The following is a 20,218-nucleotide window of genomic DNA, read 5'->3' on the forward strand; positions in this document are numbered from 1 at the left end:
TCAATAATTCCCACCTCCGAATCCAATCTTGTGTATAAAGTGTCGGCAGTTTCGGGTGCCTGTGCGGGCTCTTATGCCGATGAAGTACCGCATGATGAATTGAAACTTGACTGAACCACTAACTTGCTTTCCCGGCATCCTTTCTCCCCCGATGACAAGTATGGGAGGGATTTCGATATCACTATACTGCCATGCTAAGGAAGAACGCCGTATGAGCCTTCGGATGTTGCCAAATTTCCGTTGACAGATCAACGGAACAGATAGAAAATTTGTTGATAATAATTCTCTTCCGATTTTTCGGAGAATTTCGTTCGTAATTCGATCTAAAGTGTCTGAAAAATTAAAAGAAACATTTTCATAACTTTTCTCGAAAATAAACATTTTTAGATGAAATTTGGCACCATTCGAATGTTCATACGGCGTTTTTTCTTAGTACGACAGTAAGACTCGTATTTGTGGTGGTGTGGACAGGCGAAGAGGGAGGCGGGGGACCAAGACGTCAATCTTGGCCCCACCTTGACCAGAAAAATTGTCGCCAGAAAATGCCATTTTCCGCGACTATTAGGGGTATTTTTTGGAACTCTCTAATCCTTTCCATATTATAAGATTTTTGGGCACACAACTGTGTTTGTTCGCGACTTTGAAAACGATTTGGACTACATTTTGCAATTAGGAGCTAAACTTGCCAGCCCATCTGTAAAAATACGCATATGCACAGGGGAATTTATGGCACATATGTCATTTCTAAACTGAGCCAGATATTATAGTTCCAAATTGCAAAATGCAATCCATTTAGGGATGTAATCTATAAAATGAAGCTGTTTGACAAATTTTGATTTTTTGTGACTGTAACTCTTTCTCGACCCTATGGATCAATGATTGGAAATCTTAACCGGAAATCAGGAATGGTTATGGGGATGTGTAATTCTTGCTTCTATATTTCGCAAAGATTTTCGCCAAGATTGTGCTTTGTGAACGTTTAGCATAGGACCAATATTGAGTGCAACAGCGAATTCGTTTACAAATTGGGCGGAAATTCGTAAATTATTAAAAATCTGTTTTTGCTCATTGAATGAATGACGACATAATTAAATCATATCTGCACAAAATCGGTGGAGTTTTATGCCAGTCACCTCTCCCCCGATCAGTCCTTTTTCTTGAGAGAATGAAAGAGTGTGCACTGTGCAGACTCTTATGATGAAACAATAGAACATACCTAATGATGACTAGCATGAAAAAAAAAAACATGTTAAAATGAAAACACACAATATTGATGATTTTCAAATCGGAAAAGAATGAAAAAAAAAAAAAAAAAAAAAAAAAAAAAAAAAAAAAAAAAAAAAAAAAAAAAACCTGACGGAAGAATTTAATCGTATTGTTCCAAATCGTAGCAGAATTTTTTTAATTTTTGGAGAAACATTGTGTTTCTTCCCGCGTTTCGAAATGTGGTGGGCGCAAGTCTCTTAAATACAACTGACTTTGGGAGGAAAATAATATTAAATTGATGAGGTAGGTAAACATCTGTGAAACTGTGCCGCTCTTATCTGGGCGTAGAGCACGCGCTCTCCTACAGCGCTACACACTTCTACAGTGACCTAAATAATACTATTTCTAGAGTCGCAGTCGTTTCAGATACATCTGTTAGTTTTTGATGAGGCGACAGATAACAGATTCTGCTCATTTTGTTGGTTTTTGTTATACTTCGATTCCTCTCTCACCAGTCCTCGGTAGTATAGTGGTCAGTATCCCCGCCTGTCACGCGGGAGACCGGGGTTCGATTCCCCGCCGGGGAGGACATTTTTGCTAGATGAATCCGCACCTGAGAATACCGCCTACATTATTATCCACCAGTCGTTTACTTTGTAACAATAGCGTGTATATATAGTCAATGCGTCACAATTTTAGAAAGAAAGTCCAGAAAGGCCTTTTTAGCGGGGTTTTTTATTCAAAAATTAGCCTGCTTCTCGTAAGTAATATAACCCTTAAAAACGCCTTCAACACCAGATTGGTATCAAAGAACCTCATATGTAAGCTGACCGACCTAAAAACATTAATTAGACAAGAAAAGGGGGGGGGGGGAAACAAAAAAACAACCATGTGCACAAAATGCCAGGTAGCTTTACTAGACGCATGCGCATGGACTAGTGCGTTTACCTTGGATAATGCGATGATGCAACGTGCCCCAAATTTACCAGCATATCAATGGTAATGTCATGCTTTTCTCTTTAGTCCTTACAGCAGTCTCCTCAATTTACACTCCAAGCTCTTTGTCGAGAGAGAGGGAGGGGGCGAAAAGGGGGTGAGCAAGAACAGCCCCCGATTCAATGAGCAAGAATTTACGAGGCACTCGCTGAGCGGAAGTCCTCGTCCGATTAGCGCACGGAGACCCTTGCTCAAATACATCGAGCATCAAATCTGATACACGGAAGAGCCCGAAAAATTATAGAGGCATTCAGGAAGTATTAGATTTTTTTAAGGAGCCTTATTAAGTCGGGAAACAGCGCGCGGATTACATTTATCGTCCTGTTCCGAAAACTGAACAACTGTAGCCGGGGCCATAAAAAATAATTAGCTCCCAATATCCAAAGGCCAAGAGTGAGTTTACGCGACGCACCGAGATGCGTTGCGCGGTGTAATTGCAGTTATAAAAATAAAAATAAGAACAAGGCTGATTGAAATATTGTTATTAGTGGATTAAAAGTGTAGGCTCTGTCACCCTCTTCGATAGGAGCGCTAACTACACCCCTTGTAAAGCGCAAGGGCTGGTCTTCTTAAACATGCGTCTTCAGAAACGGGGTCTTATCTCCTGAAATTTGCATATCTCTTTTCTTAGGCTCAAAGAGAAAAGTATAAAATTTTATTTTTATTAATCTGAACCCTCTTCCACAAATCGCCATCGATGCATGAGCTTCGAAGAATATTCTTTCAGCTTTCTCCTTAATATTCCTCGCTTTACGCTGGGTCTGAAGTTTAAATCGCTCTTTGCTCCAATACGAGTATATCGTGTGACAAAAAGTATCTACGTTTTTGGAGTAATTCGATGTCTTGACATCATGAAACAATAGGGTAGTTTCTTTGGCAATGTTGACGATGAAGCCGCCTTGCAGAAAGTACCGAAAATTTAATCAGTGAGAACGTAAACACACCAATTCGAAAAAATGAAAATAATCAAGACACACACAAAACTGCATACCAGGTGAAGAAGTTAATCTAAGTCAAAGATTTTTGGTGCCTAAAAGCAAGTACTTAAGGACACTTTAAGTGTCCAAGTTGGAATAGATACGGTAACTTCAATGACCATTATAATAATTGTCTGTCCTTAGTGAAAAGTGAGTATTTTCGAGTTACCGAGTTGGTGTGTTTACATTCTCACTGATTCAATTGGACGACCAATTTTCAAGTTGTAAAAGTTAACAAACAAACAAACAAACAAACAAAAAAAAAAAAAAAAAAAAAAAAAAACTTGAGCACAAAAGCGTTATTGATTAATATAAAGCTTATACTGTGCGTGTGCGTTTTAAAAGTATGTAGTAGATAGCATGTCTGATCAGAGAGTTCTTCAGAGCACCGAAAAAAAAATAGTGATTTTTACAGAACGTGTTCTGTGAATTTCGCAGTTGTTTTGTTTTGCTGAATTATCTGCAAAGGGGTAGGATTTTTCGATTTCTTTAAGTAGAATTACATATCTAGTTTGTAAAATATTCGAAATACCTGTTACAAATTTTCACATGACAAGGGCAGTTATATTTAATAAACTGTTTTGTAATTTTTAAAGTCTCTTCAGTGATTTTCGCAAAACGGAAATAAAATTTTCCAAACGGTTTAAAAGAAAACGCTGAACTGTAGTTTGGTGAAAATTGCATTTTAAGTAAAGGTAAGATTGAAGAACGCTTCTGTATTTTTATCAAAATAAAAGTAAATTTTTACCTGACAGTTGAATAAAAATTTTCAGATATTCAGGGGACCCAAATTTTTCGACAGTTCGTGGCTACTCGATAAAAGATGCTAGTAGCTCAAAATTGAAAGGAATATAAAGTTAAATTTTGAGACATCACATGACAATTATTTTGTCATTTAAATTATGTCACATGCATATTGATTCCTTTATTTTCATCGCCGAGAGTATCCTTAAGTTACTGGAATAACCAGAGAAGTACATATATGATGAATTTATAAAATAAAAAAGTTTGTTTATACTGTTACATCCCAGCCTCCTTCCATTTCCCCATCATTTAGCCGACAAAGTTGACAAAATGGGACGGTATAAGCTGGCAATGAAACTTGCCACGAGGTATCGAAACGGAACGGAGTTTGTGTTTAGGTTACTTTTGAGGGGATGGTTTTGCGTCTGTATTCTTATTCGCAATGGAAGCGGTGTTATTTTGCAGTCTCTTTTACAACCCACCGGAGACGAATTCGACCTCGCTAAGGCAAAATGCCGTATGAACATTCAAGAGTCGCCAAATTTCCTTCTGTAAAATTTTCATTTTATAGGAGAGTCGTGAATATTTTCTCTTGAGATTCGTAGATTTGAATCTGATTACGAATAAAATCCTCTGATAATTTGGAGAACAAACTTTCGCAAATTTTCCGAAAAATTCGTATTTCATCAAAGGAAATTTGACACCGTTTAAAGGCCGATACGGCATTTTTCCTTAGCATGGCAGAATAGCCCCGCACGGAGCATAAAACGCAAACGAGTCTATGGGTTCAGGTGCGCTTTTTCTCAAGCTCCGTGGCACCCTCGTCCCTCCCTCAACCCCCTCATCTTGCGACTCCTTTTTCATCATCGAGTCCGACTCACCACTAAACTTACACCGAGCTCCAGATTAAATTAAGTACCATACACTCACAAAACATTCATTGCAATACATTTTCAACTTACTAACGAGGGGCCATTTTTGTCAAAAAATGAAACAGGTGAATCTACCGGAATAAAGGATGAATGAATCGAGGAAAAGTCTCCTCCCTCGATATAAAATCAACGTAGGCGGATCCCGAAACTTTGGACGGGGGGAGCGTAAGGGGGGCTTAAGGGGGGGGGGGTCTGGAGGGCTACTCCCAAATTTTTTAAAAATTTGACAGCATCTAATATACAATTTGAGTCAATTTCGTCATGAATAATTACCAAATCGAGGCCGTTCTTCCTTCTCCATTTCTCCTCCATTCTTCCATTCATTCTTTGTTACTCCCTTTTTCTCCTACTTTTTTTAAGTGAACGGGGTGCGCCCCCCCCCCCCTTGAATCCACCCATGAAAATACAGTAGGTAGAGAAACCACACGCAGATTGATCATTTTGGGAAATTATTGATGACCTCCTGTGGTAGAGGCTAGTTTTATTTTAACTCGATGATCGTATATTAGACTGAATCTTGTGAAAAATGTCTATTTTTGGCATATAAATTGGAAAGGAAGCCAAATGTCTGAAATGTAATATATGAATCTCTTATGCGGAATTTTTACCCAGAATTATCTCACGATGTGTCTTGCACAATAGTCACATCATTTACAATAAGAGAACCATAAAATTGGATATTCTTTATGAAAAAAAATAAACAAAACAAAAAACACAGTAGAACATCATACCTGTTTTCTCACACTCGATATGAGTTTCAATAGTCAAGCCGTGACACAACTTGATAACTCTATCTCTTTAATTGTTCATGTGCTGGCTCAAACGACGATTTTTCAAAAAGTTTAAAAACTCAGTTGTTCATCAATTTCCTCTTACGATGCAAAAAATAAACCCTTTCACAATGACAATGCCTCAGAAGGAACACCAACCCGACTCATGTAATCCCCAGAAAATTAAAGGTGGCATAATTGAGTAAATATCGCAGGAAAATCATCCGCAGCGTAGAACAATGACATTTTAATCATTTTTCTTCTCTCGGAGCAGTGTAGGGGAAACGAATTCATCACTCATCGTCCTCCCCTTGAGCAAACTCTTTTGAATCGACGCGAAGAAACCGCTGCGAGTGGATTTTAAGCCGCTATAAACATCGGGTTTAAGTATTTTAAAAGTCCTTAGCGTCGCGATACAATAGAGATTGATAGAAAATCACAAATGGAACTCGAGGAATGAATGAAGATGGTGGAGGTTGAGTCGAATGAAACCCATACCCTTTCGGGACCCTTTCGATGAGATCCTATTATGATCGATGCGATTTCAATAACCCTTCCTCTGCCGTGGTCACGAATCCTGCGGTTGTTTCTGCCCTCTTAGAACCATTATACGATCATTAACGCGACCGATTAAATTGAGTTGTAATAATCCTTTGACTTCTGTCGGTCGTAACCTAACAACCTATGTCTACATCAAATCTTTTGGTTGGAGTTATCAAATGCTCATTACTTACCTGAGGCGGTAGTTTACTTCGTACAAATGCGAACAGATACGGGTGGAATTGAATTTTATTCGAAACATATCAATCATAAAAAGAGGTGGAAGGTTTTTTGTTATTGTGGATGAAGTCGTACTAATGGCTTGCGTCTCAGAATGGCGCGTGAGAATAACTTGTAAAAACGATTAGACTCGGTTTGTTAATTGTGATTTAGAAGTGTTAGTGGGTATAATATTTGTAAGAACTAGCACCTTGTTACATGCTCATTCGATTGATTATTATTTGCTTTTATATTTTACTTTAATTTATTTAAGATGTTAACGTTCGTCTCAGTCCCCTCCTGCACATGTATGCCTTTTTCTGACAAAGATATTTCAATAACGGTGATGGTTCCTTTTTTCTTCTCCTTCTTCTAGCTCAGATCCCTATTTTAGGAGCTACTCTTTTTCTCACTGAAGAATTTGGTAGATCATCTTTATAAATATTTGTAAAAATATTTTGAAAAAATTGTGTTGGTCATGTCGTCATCTAAATAAAATGAACGATATCGGCACAAGTATAAATTATATTCGATTTAAAAGAAAAACATTTCGACGGTTATCATTTCATAAATACACAGTAATAATGCAAATAGTTCAACAAACAAACACAAGAAAACAGGTGACCAAGGCTTAAAAAAAAAATTAGTTGCTTTGTCAGATAGGTTTTTTTTTTTTTTTTTTTTTTTGTACGTACATTTGGACAAGTTTTGAGTTTGTTGGAGTTTTTTAGCCAACGTGCGTTAAAAATTCAGCATATAAAGCTAACGCACGTTGACTAAAAAACTCCAACATACTGTCGTATGAGTGCGTCTACCGCAATCACTTTGTGTAAGTTTTGAGTTGTATTTGCCTTAAAAACCGCATATGGTGGGAAGTATGACCCTCATCGAGGAATATTATCTTTTTTCGTTAGATTAAATGCATACATTTTCTAAGAGAGCGGCAGTTTACCTATGTGGCATGGTCAATAATTACTCTTATGCCTAAGCAGAAGGATGTAATCAACTGCAAGCAAAATTATTTAAAGTTAGACTTAATGAATTCTAGACGTTCAAAAACGAAATTGGCAAAGGATTATGCTTGAAAAACCCACATTGAAGTCGAGTTTAGAGCCCTTATTCTAACTCGTTCATTTAATCCGGGATCTAAGCTTCCCATCCGACTTGCGGAAGCCTCGCGTATTATTGAAAAATCCGTTGTCGACTCATCAAGTGACTTCCCGGGGGAGATACCTACTCCTTAACCTTTTTATTCAGTTTTCTGGAACGCGTCAAGACTGAACCCTCGCCACCCTCGGTTAAGCCCTTGTTTAAACTTTTTGATTTCCTTTTCATTTTAACTTTCTCGCTTGTTAAGCCTCATTCAATTTAAATTTTAATCCTCGTGCAATCATAATTACAAACATAAGACAGGTGTTACCCACTGGGTTTGGAGATTTTGGGATTGCGAGGAAGCCTGGGCCGTTGTTTTGTGTACAAGTTAAATAGTCAAATGAATTTTCGTTCTACCTCGCGTCTCAAAAGATGATATCCGAGAGAATCAGCAACCGTCTTTGCTTAAACATGTTTTAAGTATCAAAGAATAATTATGAATATTCTTATTTGGCAAGGATGCTTCCGTTTTTACGTTGAATGGGCTCCATTAATGAAAATTAAATTTTGTAAGGCAAAGCGGTACCAAATGAAGTCTTCTTTTGACTTCATTTTTGAAAACAATGATTGGGGTAAGCATTCAAGTTTGCTGAAACGTGTATTAAAAAACTGAGTGATCTTTCTTGCTATCTTTTCATTTAATTTTTTTATTTATTTATTTTATTTTAACATCGATTTAATAATCTCCATTCAAATTTGCGAACACCTTCATCAGATAATTTATTTATGAAAAAGTTTTCCAGAGAGAAATTATGAATATAATCCAAAATAAATTAAAAAATACGGTATTAACCATCGTTCACTCATAATTTTAACTAATATGTTTAAATAGCTAAATTTTGTAAAATGGTGAAGTTACAAACGTAAAAGTTTGAAAGCAAAAATGTTAGTATTATTAATTCGCTTTTAAATTAAATCCTCTTTGTGAAAAAAAGTCTCTTAAATGTTGAGTTCAGACTCTTAAAAAATTAAAAAAAAAAAATTACTTGATTCAGTCGGATTTTTGCTTAAATTAAAAGGAAATTCACTGAAATTAAGGGGCTTGGCTCTCGATTCAAGCAAAAATCCGATTGAATTAAAAGTATTTTTTCTTGTCAATTTTTTTTTTAGAGCCTGGACTCCAAATCCAAGATACGTTTTCCGGTGCTTCCAAAGCTAAAATACCCTATCTTCAGTAACATCGCGCCTCGCTGCGTTGTAAGTATAAGATTTTGAAATTTCGAACTTCAATTATTATTGAGCGAACGATTTGAGTTTGAACCCTACGCGCTCTATTACTGACGAATGGGACTCTCCGATCGCAAATCATAAATCCACATAACGAATGATTCGCACACCGCAAGTTTTTTTTCTTCTTTCTTTTCTTTTTTTTCTTTTTTTTACACTTTAAGTATCCTACGAGGGATAATCCTGCGCTTTACCATCCATAAAGTCCCATCCCCTCTGTCCCTAATCAAGCCAGCTCCAGGTAACCGTTGTTTGAGACCATCAAGCTTGAGTCACCTGGCCGGGAATCGAACCCAGAACCTCCCGATCATAGAGCAAGCGCTACAACCACTACCACAGGAGGCAAATCAATCGCAATTTTTAGAACTTCTTAATTATATTCAAGCGTGGCAGGTCTGCGGGCGTAGGTTCAGTTACGCTCGAGGCAAGGCAATGCCCTTTTATTTTAGAGGAGCCTACTCATGCGTGGCTAATGTTGTCATATTGGAATTGAATTCCGGGGACCGCTGCCGGTTGCATCGCGCCACCCCGTACAATCGGGGAGCTGACACTGTGCTCTCAGCGCTCTGTTATCAATCACTTATTAACTTCCTGTCATTAACATACTTTTGTTTTCACCGCGCCACCCACCGTCGACGAAACCCCAACCCACAACGCACCGTGACCGTGTTTCACCGATGACCTTCGATGAAGGGGGATATTAAATTAGTGTGGCTCTGAAATCAAACTCGGGACAATACCGTGGCGGATTTGGCAGGGTTTCATGTACTGCCGTGCTAAGGAAGAACGCCGTATGAACATTCGAGAGTTGCCAAATTTCCCTTGATAAAACATGTATTTTTGACAACATTCATGCATATTTTTCCTTGGAAGTTTCAGATATTTTAGATTAAATTGCGTACAAAATTGTATGAAAATGGAGGGAAAAAATATTCACAATTTTTCCAGTAAATTCGATATTTATCGAAGGAAACTTGGCAACGTTTGGAGGCTCATACGGCGTTCTTCCTTAGCACGGCAGTGTGGTGGTGTGGCATTTGCCCCGTGGAATAGACTGCTCTAGTTTCACGTCACAATAGATCGTGAATGCACCCGGTGAATATACTTTGATTGGTCCCAAAATGGGGAGGGGGGTGGGTTTCCCTCGGAAAACCGAGGGGTCCAGGGGGCGTAGGGGGCATGCGCCTGAAAAAAAGGATGAAAAAAAGAGTAGAAAGGAAGAAGGAAGGAATGGAGGAAAAAAGAGAGGAAAATGCTTATATTCGGTAATTATTTAAGATGATGATATTGATTCAAACTGCAAATTAGATGCTTTAAAATTTCGAAAGAGAATTTGCAGGTGTCTGATGAATTTTGTGTTTAGGTGGATACTACTGAGTGACCTGAACACGGGAATACTCTTGGTTCATGAATTGAACAATTATTGGAGAAGATATGACAAAATTATCTAATCTGCTAAAATATGTGTCTAAACGGAAAATGTCGCCAGATGACGTCACTAGACGGTGCATTTCCTCACTTTTAAATCTACTTTTATACTATTCCCATATCAGAAAAAAATTATAAAAAATGCTGTGAAATCAGCTCTTTAAGCGCTTTCGGATGAAGCAATAAAAAATGTGCATGCAAATTCAGCCCTGGAATGGGCAATAAGGGGCTTAAAAAGGAACAAGGGCGCTCCAAATTACTGAGGACCTGTGGGAGGACAAGGAACTAATGGCGGTTTGGCGTCGCGGAGCGCGAGAGACCACTGTTAAAGCGGCTCTTATCTATGTCTGTAACAATACAATAGTTTGTCGTTACACTCTGTGTAATTCAGATTTTCCTAAGAAATGTTCATTCAGTCGGAAAACAAGAAACCTAGGGCAAAAACCGCAAAAAGCGCCAATTTTGGTGTCTTTTTATCAGTTTGCTGCTTGTTGCGCGTTTAATTTTGCCGTGAGTAGAAAGAATTTGACTCAGCTTGTAGAAAGACTAACGAGTTTTAACTGTGGAAATAACCAATTTTGTCGTCCGATCAACTCCTGGCAAGTCACTGGCCATAATCCGCCAAAAAGGCCGATTTTAAGCCATTTTTGCCAAATTTGGCAACATCTCGGTGACAATTTTTTTTTGAAATGGTCAAATTCGGATTCAGCGCCAAAAATTACATAAGAAACTATGGAATTAATGCTACCCGGTGTTTTTGGAGGCTAAACTTTCTATCTGCCCGGACTCAAAAAGCATCGTCGCTCCATAAAGCTGTTTACAAAAATGATGATATCTTGCGAACCAAAAGTTTCCCTGCAAGCTATAATATATCGATGGATGTGGAATCAAACGAACTATCGATTAGACAACTTTTCATTCAAATTTGAAGATAGATTTTTTGGGTATTTGCGGATTTGTAAAATTTGTCGAATTTAAAAATCGAAAAATTGGCAACAATGCATGTTGAAATTAATGCTACATTAAAAACATGGTCATTTCCTAAAAGTGCGCAATTTTTGGAGAATTTTCGTTAAAACCGCAACTTCATAGCTCAATTTTAATGCCACTTACGGAATTTGCCCGTTTTCAACTTGGCAACGCTGTAGCTCGCGGAAAAAATTTAGGGTGAACTTGCCAATGCCGGAAAAAGGCGTGTCTTGTGATAGGGAACAACATATCCAACTCCGGGCAAAATCCAAGCGTAGGGCAAAATCGCCGATTTTGAATAACCCTCTTTTCCTGAGTGATTTGAAATAGATAAAAGAAAATTTGACTTAAAACGCATAATATCCGAAATTTAAGCTCAGATTCGGATTCCTCGTGAAAAATCGATGCAATTTCATGTATCATATGGCACCATATCATGAAGGAAAGACTTTAACGTAGGCGTGTAGATTCTAACATATCAGTCCGACGTGGCAACATGAGTGATTCGGAGTGGATCAGCTGATGAGTAAGAAGAAGTTTGTTTTCTCGGAAACGGACGAACCAAATGCTTGGAGCTGGCGCCTGGCGGCGTAGCTCAAACGTTTGAATTCTGTGCCTATACTTCCGCATACCGGCCGGCTTTGATAGAATCTTTACGCCTACGATTACCATCTTTTCTTTATGCTATGGTAACATATGATACATGAAATAGCATTGATTTTTCACGAGGAAACCGAATCTGAGCTTAGATTTTGGGTATGATGCGTTTCAAGTTGAATTTTCTTAATTTGAAGATTTAAGACGGCGGACGTAGCCTGAAGGGATACATCGGCCCCATTCCATTGAATAAATTCGAATTTTTAGTCTAATTTCGTAAATTCGAAAAACCATGGTGGCGGGCGTGGCCTAAAACGCTATCTCGGTTCCTGCTCGTTGGATTTCCGTAAAACTTGGTGCCAAGGGGAGAGGGGAGGAGAGACATTTTCAAACACTGCAATCGATATGTCGCAGGCAAATAGTAAAAATAGGCATTTTGTCAAATGCCTAAGCAAATAATCAAATACTAGGGGGCTATGCCCCATGACCGCTACGCGGTCCAACCCCCTGAAGGCGATCCGCGCCATCAATGGGCCGCTTCGCGGCCCTATTTTTACCTCCTATCAGTATTTAGTTTTATTTTCCCCCTCAAAAATTACAATATGAGGTATACTTTTTTTAGAATGAAATAATTTTTGGTTTTGATGAATATTTTAGTTCGTTTTAATCCTTTTTTTTTTTTTATAAAATCAGTGAAAAATTTAACATCATCCGAGTTTCTGAATTGTTGTAATAAATGCCCTTTACTTATCATTAAAACCGAGCAGAGTCAAGAATAATTAATTGCGCGAAGTCATATAGTTTTGCGGCGACTTTACCGTCGCCCGAGCCAGGGACGGGAAAAGGAGTACGCTCCACGAACATATTATTACATGCTTATCAGTCACACAAGGTGGGTTGAATATAAATTCTTAAAAATTTATCAACATACTTTCCCTAATCAGCCCATATCTGATTGCTACCTTTGGTGACTCAATGTTGGTAAAGCGTAAAAAATTGACGGGGCAGACTACGAACAAAATACTTTAATTATTGAGGTATCTGAGATGGTGCCCTTCATAATCAACAAGTTTATAATTTGCACTAACGCATTCTGTAGTTCAATGAGCCCACTTAACCGAGTAGCATCAACCAAAAACAAGATAAGTGAAGCGCAAGCGCACTCTTTGGTGCAATGAGTCAACTTGATGGAGCAGTTTACCATCAATTTTGTCTCGGTGAACAGATTTGTAATAGCTAGTAGCAACTAATTTATTGAAAATGATTGATTTCCCTAAAAACGTCGTGGACAATACAATGCCGTTGGTTATTCTATCAATTTTTTCATGTATACGGCACCAACTTTAAATTAACAAAACCAAGATGGTTATCCGCGCACAGTCATTTTTTTCCGTGATACATCCCTATACAGTAGAGGATCCTCAGAATTTCAGTATTCACTTTCAGAGATTGGCGAGGTTTTTCTAAAAAAATTGGAGGGATCCGCAATAATTTTGGTCGAAAAAAGTTTTATCCTTATCATTTAGTTCATAAGCACCGGAACTCCCCATATCATTCCAAAACTGGGGACCATTAACTTAATCAGACGCAGGGAAATCAATGTTACCCTTCCCTCGGGTCGGAAAGTGTGCCCGCAGCCTGGCGACTACTTGATTAAATTTTTGCATCCCTTTTTTCATCTTGGAGCAACATTTTAAAGGGTGCGCCCGGCGGCCGGCGGCACCACCCGGGTTGCTTGAGAGGTGTGCGTTTGCGGCCCCGGCACCCCTCTTATTCGCGCCCCATCGGATAACATATTCTGACCACGCGGAGACTAATATTAAAAAGTATATGTGAAAGTATGTGGTCAGCGGGTAAGGTGTGCAAACTTGAGTAATTAATTCTTCCTCCCGTCTGCGGCGGACTCCAGATAATCCCGGGACGGTTTTAATAATTTAACCCCTTCGGTACGGACCTAAGATAAAAAACACAGATGCAGGATATCAAGCGTTTCGCTGAATTTCTTAATTAAATTTTATGTTCGATTTTTTCATCGCCCCGGAGCCTTAATGTGCGTTTTTTACGTCGGACCCGCGCGGGGAATTCATGAATTTACTTTTTGCTCTGTCGTCCTCCCTAGTGATCGGCCATACTAAAGAAAAACGCCGTATGAACCTTCAGGCAGTGCCAAATTTCCTCTGATGAAATGCGAATTTTTGGGGAAATTATTAATATTTTTCTACCGATTTTTCTGGTCATTTTCCTCGAAATCAAATCTAAAATATCTGAAATTCTTGAGGAAAAATAAGAACAAAACATCAAAAATACACTTTTTACTCGGGGAAATTTGACAACTTTCAAATGATCATACGGCGTTTTTCCTTAGCATGGCAGTAATTATGTTTGAGCGCGAGGAAGAAGGCGGCCTTAAACATATCCTTTTATTGAGACTGTCAGGCGCGGACTTGCAATTTCGAATTTGCAGGGATCATTCGTCCGCCTACAAACGTCGCGGCGCAGGGTTTAATTAAGTCCTGGAATTGGAGGGATCCCTTCAATATCTGGGTAAAAATTTTAAGCAGCAGTTGTAAATGTGAGGGTTTTCCGGACTCCGGCGCAGAACGACATCACGGATGCGTTGAGGGACATTCCTGAGTTCAGGGCTCACTGAGTATCCACTGTAATTTATTAACTTGCGTGCGTCACTATGATGAGATCCGGAGGGTATCATCACATTCGCTCACAGTTTTTTCAAGAGTGGCACGTAAAAGCTGATGAAAGAGCTTCGTGAGACTGTGCCTCCAATAATGTGTCTCTTGAATTTGGATCCCATTTCGCGAAAAAGAACCGCACAAGCATTCCAATGTCGCTAAGATTTTGTAGCTTTTTTTACCCCGCAAATATAAACAGATCATCTAAACAATGTTTATCTTTACTCCCTATCATCTATAAATTCAAGAAAAAAATAACCTTTGTAAATTTTAATTTTTGGGTGATTTTGGTAATTTCATTGCAAAGTATGTAAGTTGCACAATCCCAAGCAACATTGGAATGCTCTTGGCTCCTTTTTGCAAAATCCATTGAATCTACAAAAAAGACAATCAACAGTCGAGCTATCCTTTCACTTGCCGTACAATCTGCAAAGGTGGTAGAAAATCGTGTTAATATTGTTATCAGAAAAAGTAATAAAAAACTTAAAAACGTCACAGTGGATTCATCACAATAAAAAATTAAAATTAAAACCGGCCTTTTTTCGTTTCAAAAACAAACTCGCACGGCGTGTTTGCTTCAATGAGACATTTTCCATGCAGATCCGTTCTGATTATGAAGCTGCATGTATACTGGAACAAAGCCAGTCAATTGCAGAAGTTATTGTCAGAGGTGGATGGGGGGCTGTTCTGGTCGTGAGAGCTGTAGCTGAATGTAGAATAATTAGCGAGTATTGGTTCGCGGGTGGACAGCAGAATTGGCCAGCAAGTGTCGATAGGTTGAAAGGATGAGTGACACAACCATTATTTACATGAATAGGAGTCATACTCGGGACGTCAGCGATGCGTCGGGCGCCTCGCCGGCTATGCAGCCCGCGACGCAACGTGTCAATAATATATCATAGCCAGGCGACGAGGTCTTTTGTCTATCGACCCACTCTCTATATCCGTCGACGAATCAATCATAGCCCCTGATTTTATCTCTCGCCGCCCCCTCCCCCGTCAGCCTCGCGGGGCGCGCAGCTATCGTCATTATCAATTTGTTTCGGTTCGGCGGGGGAAAGTAGTTTAAAAAAAGGCTTGTTTTACATTTTGTACTTTTTGCGGCGTGTCTATGCATTTCCGAGTGCAGCGCTGCCCACTCCACTTTAGGCTGTGTGCACGCGGACGCAGCACAGTGGGTCGAGTCAATAGCAGAGGTCGCACAACATTTAAAAACTTTGAAAGCTTTTCACTCCGTTTATACAAAACTTTGAGGTTCTAAAAGTGGTACCATTGGTTTCCTCGTGAAATTGTCTTCCAGTTACGCCCCTTGAACTTTAAAATGTGACGAGATAAACATCAAAATTAGCATTTTTTGTCAAAAATTACATGTCCGACCTCTTTAATTGACTCGATCCACTGTGCGGAGCCGCGGGTGAAGGGTTAACCCCAGCCCGCGTGTGCGAGCATCGGTAAATCGGGCCTACAAATTGCACGCGGCCCATCCCCAGGGATATCTGGATTTGGATTTCCGACCTATGCTAGCCTTGATGAAATGCCACGGATTAACATTTTGTTGCATTAATGGGCGATTGTCAATCAAGCTCGCCCGCGCTCGGATTAGCTTCAGACTCCGACCATCGTGTCGGCTCCCCTGTACCTCGACGAAAAAAAATAATAATCAAACAAGCAGACGAACAAAAAAAAACACAATTTGATAATTAACCTCAACAAGTTTGCTTGTTTATTTGCTTTTCTGCGCCGCTTTGGTTGGAAATAACCTGTCTCTATGCATGCACAGAGATTTTGATTCTAATCGGCCGATTCAAACATGCGGATAACGACGGTAAAACTCCCGAACCTTGTATCTCGACTGCGGTGTTTTAATATATCCGCTACTGTTTTATTTTTGTAGAAGAGAGAAAATCCAAATTAATCCTCGAGGTTTTCCCAGAATTGTCCTCGTATCGAGAAAAAAAATCATATTGCCGTTGAGTAGTTTTCTATGTAAAAAGCAAAGTACTCTTATGAAAGGAAGTCTACAACATCATAAACCGAGATATGTGGTTTGGGAGTTCCACAGTTGCGGTCTTGACACGTTCGATTTACAAAATTTTTAATCTCTTACATCTGTACTCTTCAAATCAAGCAACCTCAGAAACACTTTTATATTTTTTTTTTTTTTTTTTTTTTTTTTTTTTTTTTTTTTTTTTTTTTTTTTTTTTTTTTAAGAAACTTTCGGTGAAATACGCAAATACTAATTTTGAAAAGGCTATTGATCTTTCTCAAATACGGATTATCGGATGATAAAAATTAGACCACATTTTGTCAGTAGGAGCCATAATTTCTGGCTCATTCTTAAAAACGCCTGTCTGCACAGGGAAACCAATGACACATATGCCGTTTCTAAAATGAACCAGAAATTCTAGACTCTGATTACAAATTGTAGCTCTATTGTCCATGACTCATTCTGTGACATAATGCGTTTCAACTCAGAATCCTAAAAAATTCACCCTTTTTGCCTTCTCTATAAGTGAAGCTGAAATACTGCACAGAAATGATTTTACTCCTATTCTGAAAGAATACTACACGTTAATAATGATTATTAAAAAAAAAAAAAAAAATGCGTTTAACTTTTTTGAGCTTTGCAATAAGTTTTTAGTTTTGTGTAAATATTAAGATGCATATTTTGTAGCTTGTAAAATGGCACGAATGTTAAGAATTGAACAGAGCAGTGAGAATGTAAATTCGAAATATGAAATGATTTAAAAAAAATCTATAACTGTTATGATTGAGATGTCTTTTCTGTTAGCCATGAAAAGGAAATGAAGTTGCATCACTTAATCGGGCGCTCATATCACTCAAGCGCATTGCCCTTGAGGGTGAAAGTTGAAAAGGGAGAGAAAAAAAAGTCGTTCAATTTACATCCTGTTCTGACCGCAGGAAACCCCCCTCTCAACCTTTTTCTCTCGTCCAATCGCGCAAAATGAGGTTGAAAAATGAAGATGGTAGGATAAGTCTGATTCCAAAACCGGATATTAAAAACTCAGCAAAAAAGTTGAAAAGTGAACGGCTGAAAAATGTCAAACGCATGGTCACTTTTCCTGTAAACGTTGTCACGCAGGTTTTATATCGGACGAATTAATTTTCTTTCGAGTTTTGAGAGTAAATAGTTATCTTTCCGGACTTTGAAGGGAGGGGAGGGATTTTACTGACGGCAAAGTTTTAAATTGCCACTCACTTACTGTTGAGTATTTTTCTCGTGTATATTTTAACTGGTATAGAAAATAGAACCCACTTCATTTGAATGGGAAAATTCAGATCAAATTTTGCAGAGTGTCTGATTAATTCAATTTTCAAGGCAAATCAATGAACATCATCAGTCTAAACTGTTTAAGGGATGATTTCTGTGGTCTAAAAATATCCTGGTTTTTTAGAGTTAGTTGATAAGGCTGCTTCGTCTTTTGAACAAAATCTGATTTGGATCGCCTTTTTTTTGTAAAACCTATCATTTGTTTGACACTTTATAATGTTTGTTTTTGCTTGCATCATGTGACGTCTATTTTTAATTCAGATCAAATTTTGTAGAGTGTCTAATTCATTCAATTTTCAAGGCAAATCAATGAACATCATCAGTCTAATTCTGTAATGTCTTCTGTAAATTCTAAATTAATTCTAATCTGTATCATTATTTTCCCCAGTTCCCTGGAGCGGAGGCGTCTCCACTGAGAGGAAACGGCAGAGATGAAGGCGCTGCCAAGGAAATCGAAGACGCTGAATCCAAAGGCTCATCGATAACCGAAAGCGACCCCAGCAACGACACGGTCATCAACGTCCCCGACGGTGACCCAAGTTCACTCGAGGACATCGAGGACGAAGAGATAGAGACGCCCCTCGTGGCCGCGATCCGAAGCGAGTGCAGCGGCCTCCAAAACAAACGAACCCGGAAGATGTGCGAGGCTCTCTTGAAAGCGTCCATGGAGGAACACCCGCTCCATCTGGCGGCGAACCGCGAAACCATGCAGAACGAGATCGACTACAAGAGAAGCGAAGAAGAAGACAGGAACGGTGTCGCCAGGAGGCGGAGACGATCGGAAGGAGCGACTGGCCTGGCGAAGAGCGTCTGCTCCTGGTTGAAAAACTTGAACCCGGTGAAGAAAATGAAGAACCGGGGCAGGGACAGGGTTCCTGGGGACGAGTCGAGTGTGGCCAGGCTTGGCGTCGATACAGAGAGGAGTCTGGAATCAGGAGGTGCCAATCAGGAGTTGAAGGTCGCCGAAAACGATGACAGCTCCCTCGCTCTTCCGCTGTTGGTGACACAAATCAGGAGGGCAGCTACCGGGCGTCCGAGATTCTACGGTCGAGACCATGACGAGAATGAACATGAAACAGGTGAAGAAGCACGCGCTGATGTACCGGATAACAGTAAAATAGATCCCAAGGACGGCAAAGCAAACCCTGAGGATGTTAAAGAAGACCATGGGGTCAAGAACGCGCATCCTAAGGTTAAGGACGCACAACCTGAGGCTAGGGACGCACACCCTCGGGTGAAGGAAGAAGGGAGCGATAAAGATGAGGTTGACGAAGAGGATGACGCCGAGAAAATTGAGAAAGACCTGAAGGAGGCGGATAAGGTGAAGGAGGATGACGATTATGGCGAAGATGACGAGAAAGAAGATAAATCGCCTGTGAAAGGTAGGGCTGAGACTGATGATAAGAAGGAATCTGGTGAGGATGGTGATAGCGTGTCCGAGGAGAAAAGGGTGAAAAGGCAGGATACCGAGGAAATCAAGGAGATTTTCAGTTGGCTGAGGCCGGGAGCTAGGTGCTACTATTTGAAATGCACGGGAGCATACCCACATAAGAAAGATTTGGATAAGGAAGATAAGTATGAGAAGAAGGACAAGCATCCTCGGCAGAAATCTGCCTTCTAGTTTTTTGACTGGTGATGTTCGAGAGAGGTGAACTACGTATGTTATGGACCGACAGTTTGTCGATTATCACAATTTTGTTGGACCGTTGTTGTTTGTGCGAATCGGTTCGCTTCTCTGTGGTATATGCTACAAGTGCAATTCAAAAATGAAAAAAAATGAAGAAGAAGAAGAAAAATAGAGACAGAGATCACAAAAACCACGATTGACTTTATAATATTTTGAAATTAAAATACTTGTTTTACAGTTTCATATTTTCTTTTGTGGGTATCAAGATATCAATTTTTAAAAGAGGTGGTAATATTGTAAAAAAGTTTTGTATGTGAATCACAGTCAGTCTATAGACTCGTTAAATAGTATCAGCTTGTCAGCGATGAAGAATTGATTCCGAAAACTGCACATATAAAATTGAATAAAAATAAAATTTAGAACTTGAAGTATCGTTACGTTTTGGGAATGCAAAAAGGACAGTCATGGTGAAAACCAAAAAAAAAAAAAATTTCGTTGCATTGATGAAAAAATAAACGAAGAGAGAGACAAATGTTGTTTTACTTTGTTTTATTTCTTTGTTGTTTTTACAAGATTACAAATTATGAGATATATTTTTTTTTCTTTTATATTGTCTTCCCTCCGACAAAATTTACTCAGTTGAAAAGAAATGCATGTGAATTGCAGTCAAATTTGTTCCACTGATTATGACCGGAAACTCAACGAGCTTTTGGACGAGTAAAATTGTCGCTATCACACCTCGGCGTCGTGATCTTTCCTAAATTCCCCATCCGCCAATATGATTTTTTGTGCAGTAGCTCGCTGGCCTACAGAGATATATTCCTCCACACTCACATTCATCCGACACCTGGA

At 39.2% G+C, this 20,218-nt stretch overlaps 1 protein-coding gene and 1 non-coding gene across 2 annotated transcripts in view; both read left to right on the forward strand.

Annotated features, from left to right (window-relative positions):
• Window positions 1-19,973, forward strand: part of LOC109029547 (uncharacterized) — a 32,409-nt gene extending 12,436 nt beyond the window's left edge. Inside the window, exon 2 of the mRNA XM_019040040.2 lies at window positions 18,128-19,973. Coding sequence (XP_018895585.2) covers window positions 18,128-19,360 — 1,233 coding nt within the window. The 3' untranslated portion in view covers window positions 19,361-19,973. The remainder of the gene's footprint in view (window positions 1-18,127) is intronic.
• TRNAD-GUC (transfer RNA aspartic acid (anticodon GUC)) lies at window positions 1,722-1,793 on the forward strand. The gene has a single exon. It is a non-coding gene; the product is annotated as a tRNA-Asp (tRNA).
• Window positions 19,974-20,218: the final 245 nt, after the last annotated feature.

This window comes from Bemisia tabaci, chromosome 5, assembly GCF_918797505.1.
Source record: "Bemisia tabaci chromosome 5, PGI_BMITA_v3".
NCBI lineage: Eukaryota > Metazoa > Arthropoda > Insecta > Hemiptera > Aleyrodidae > Bemisia > Bemisia tabaci.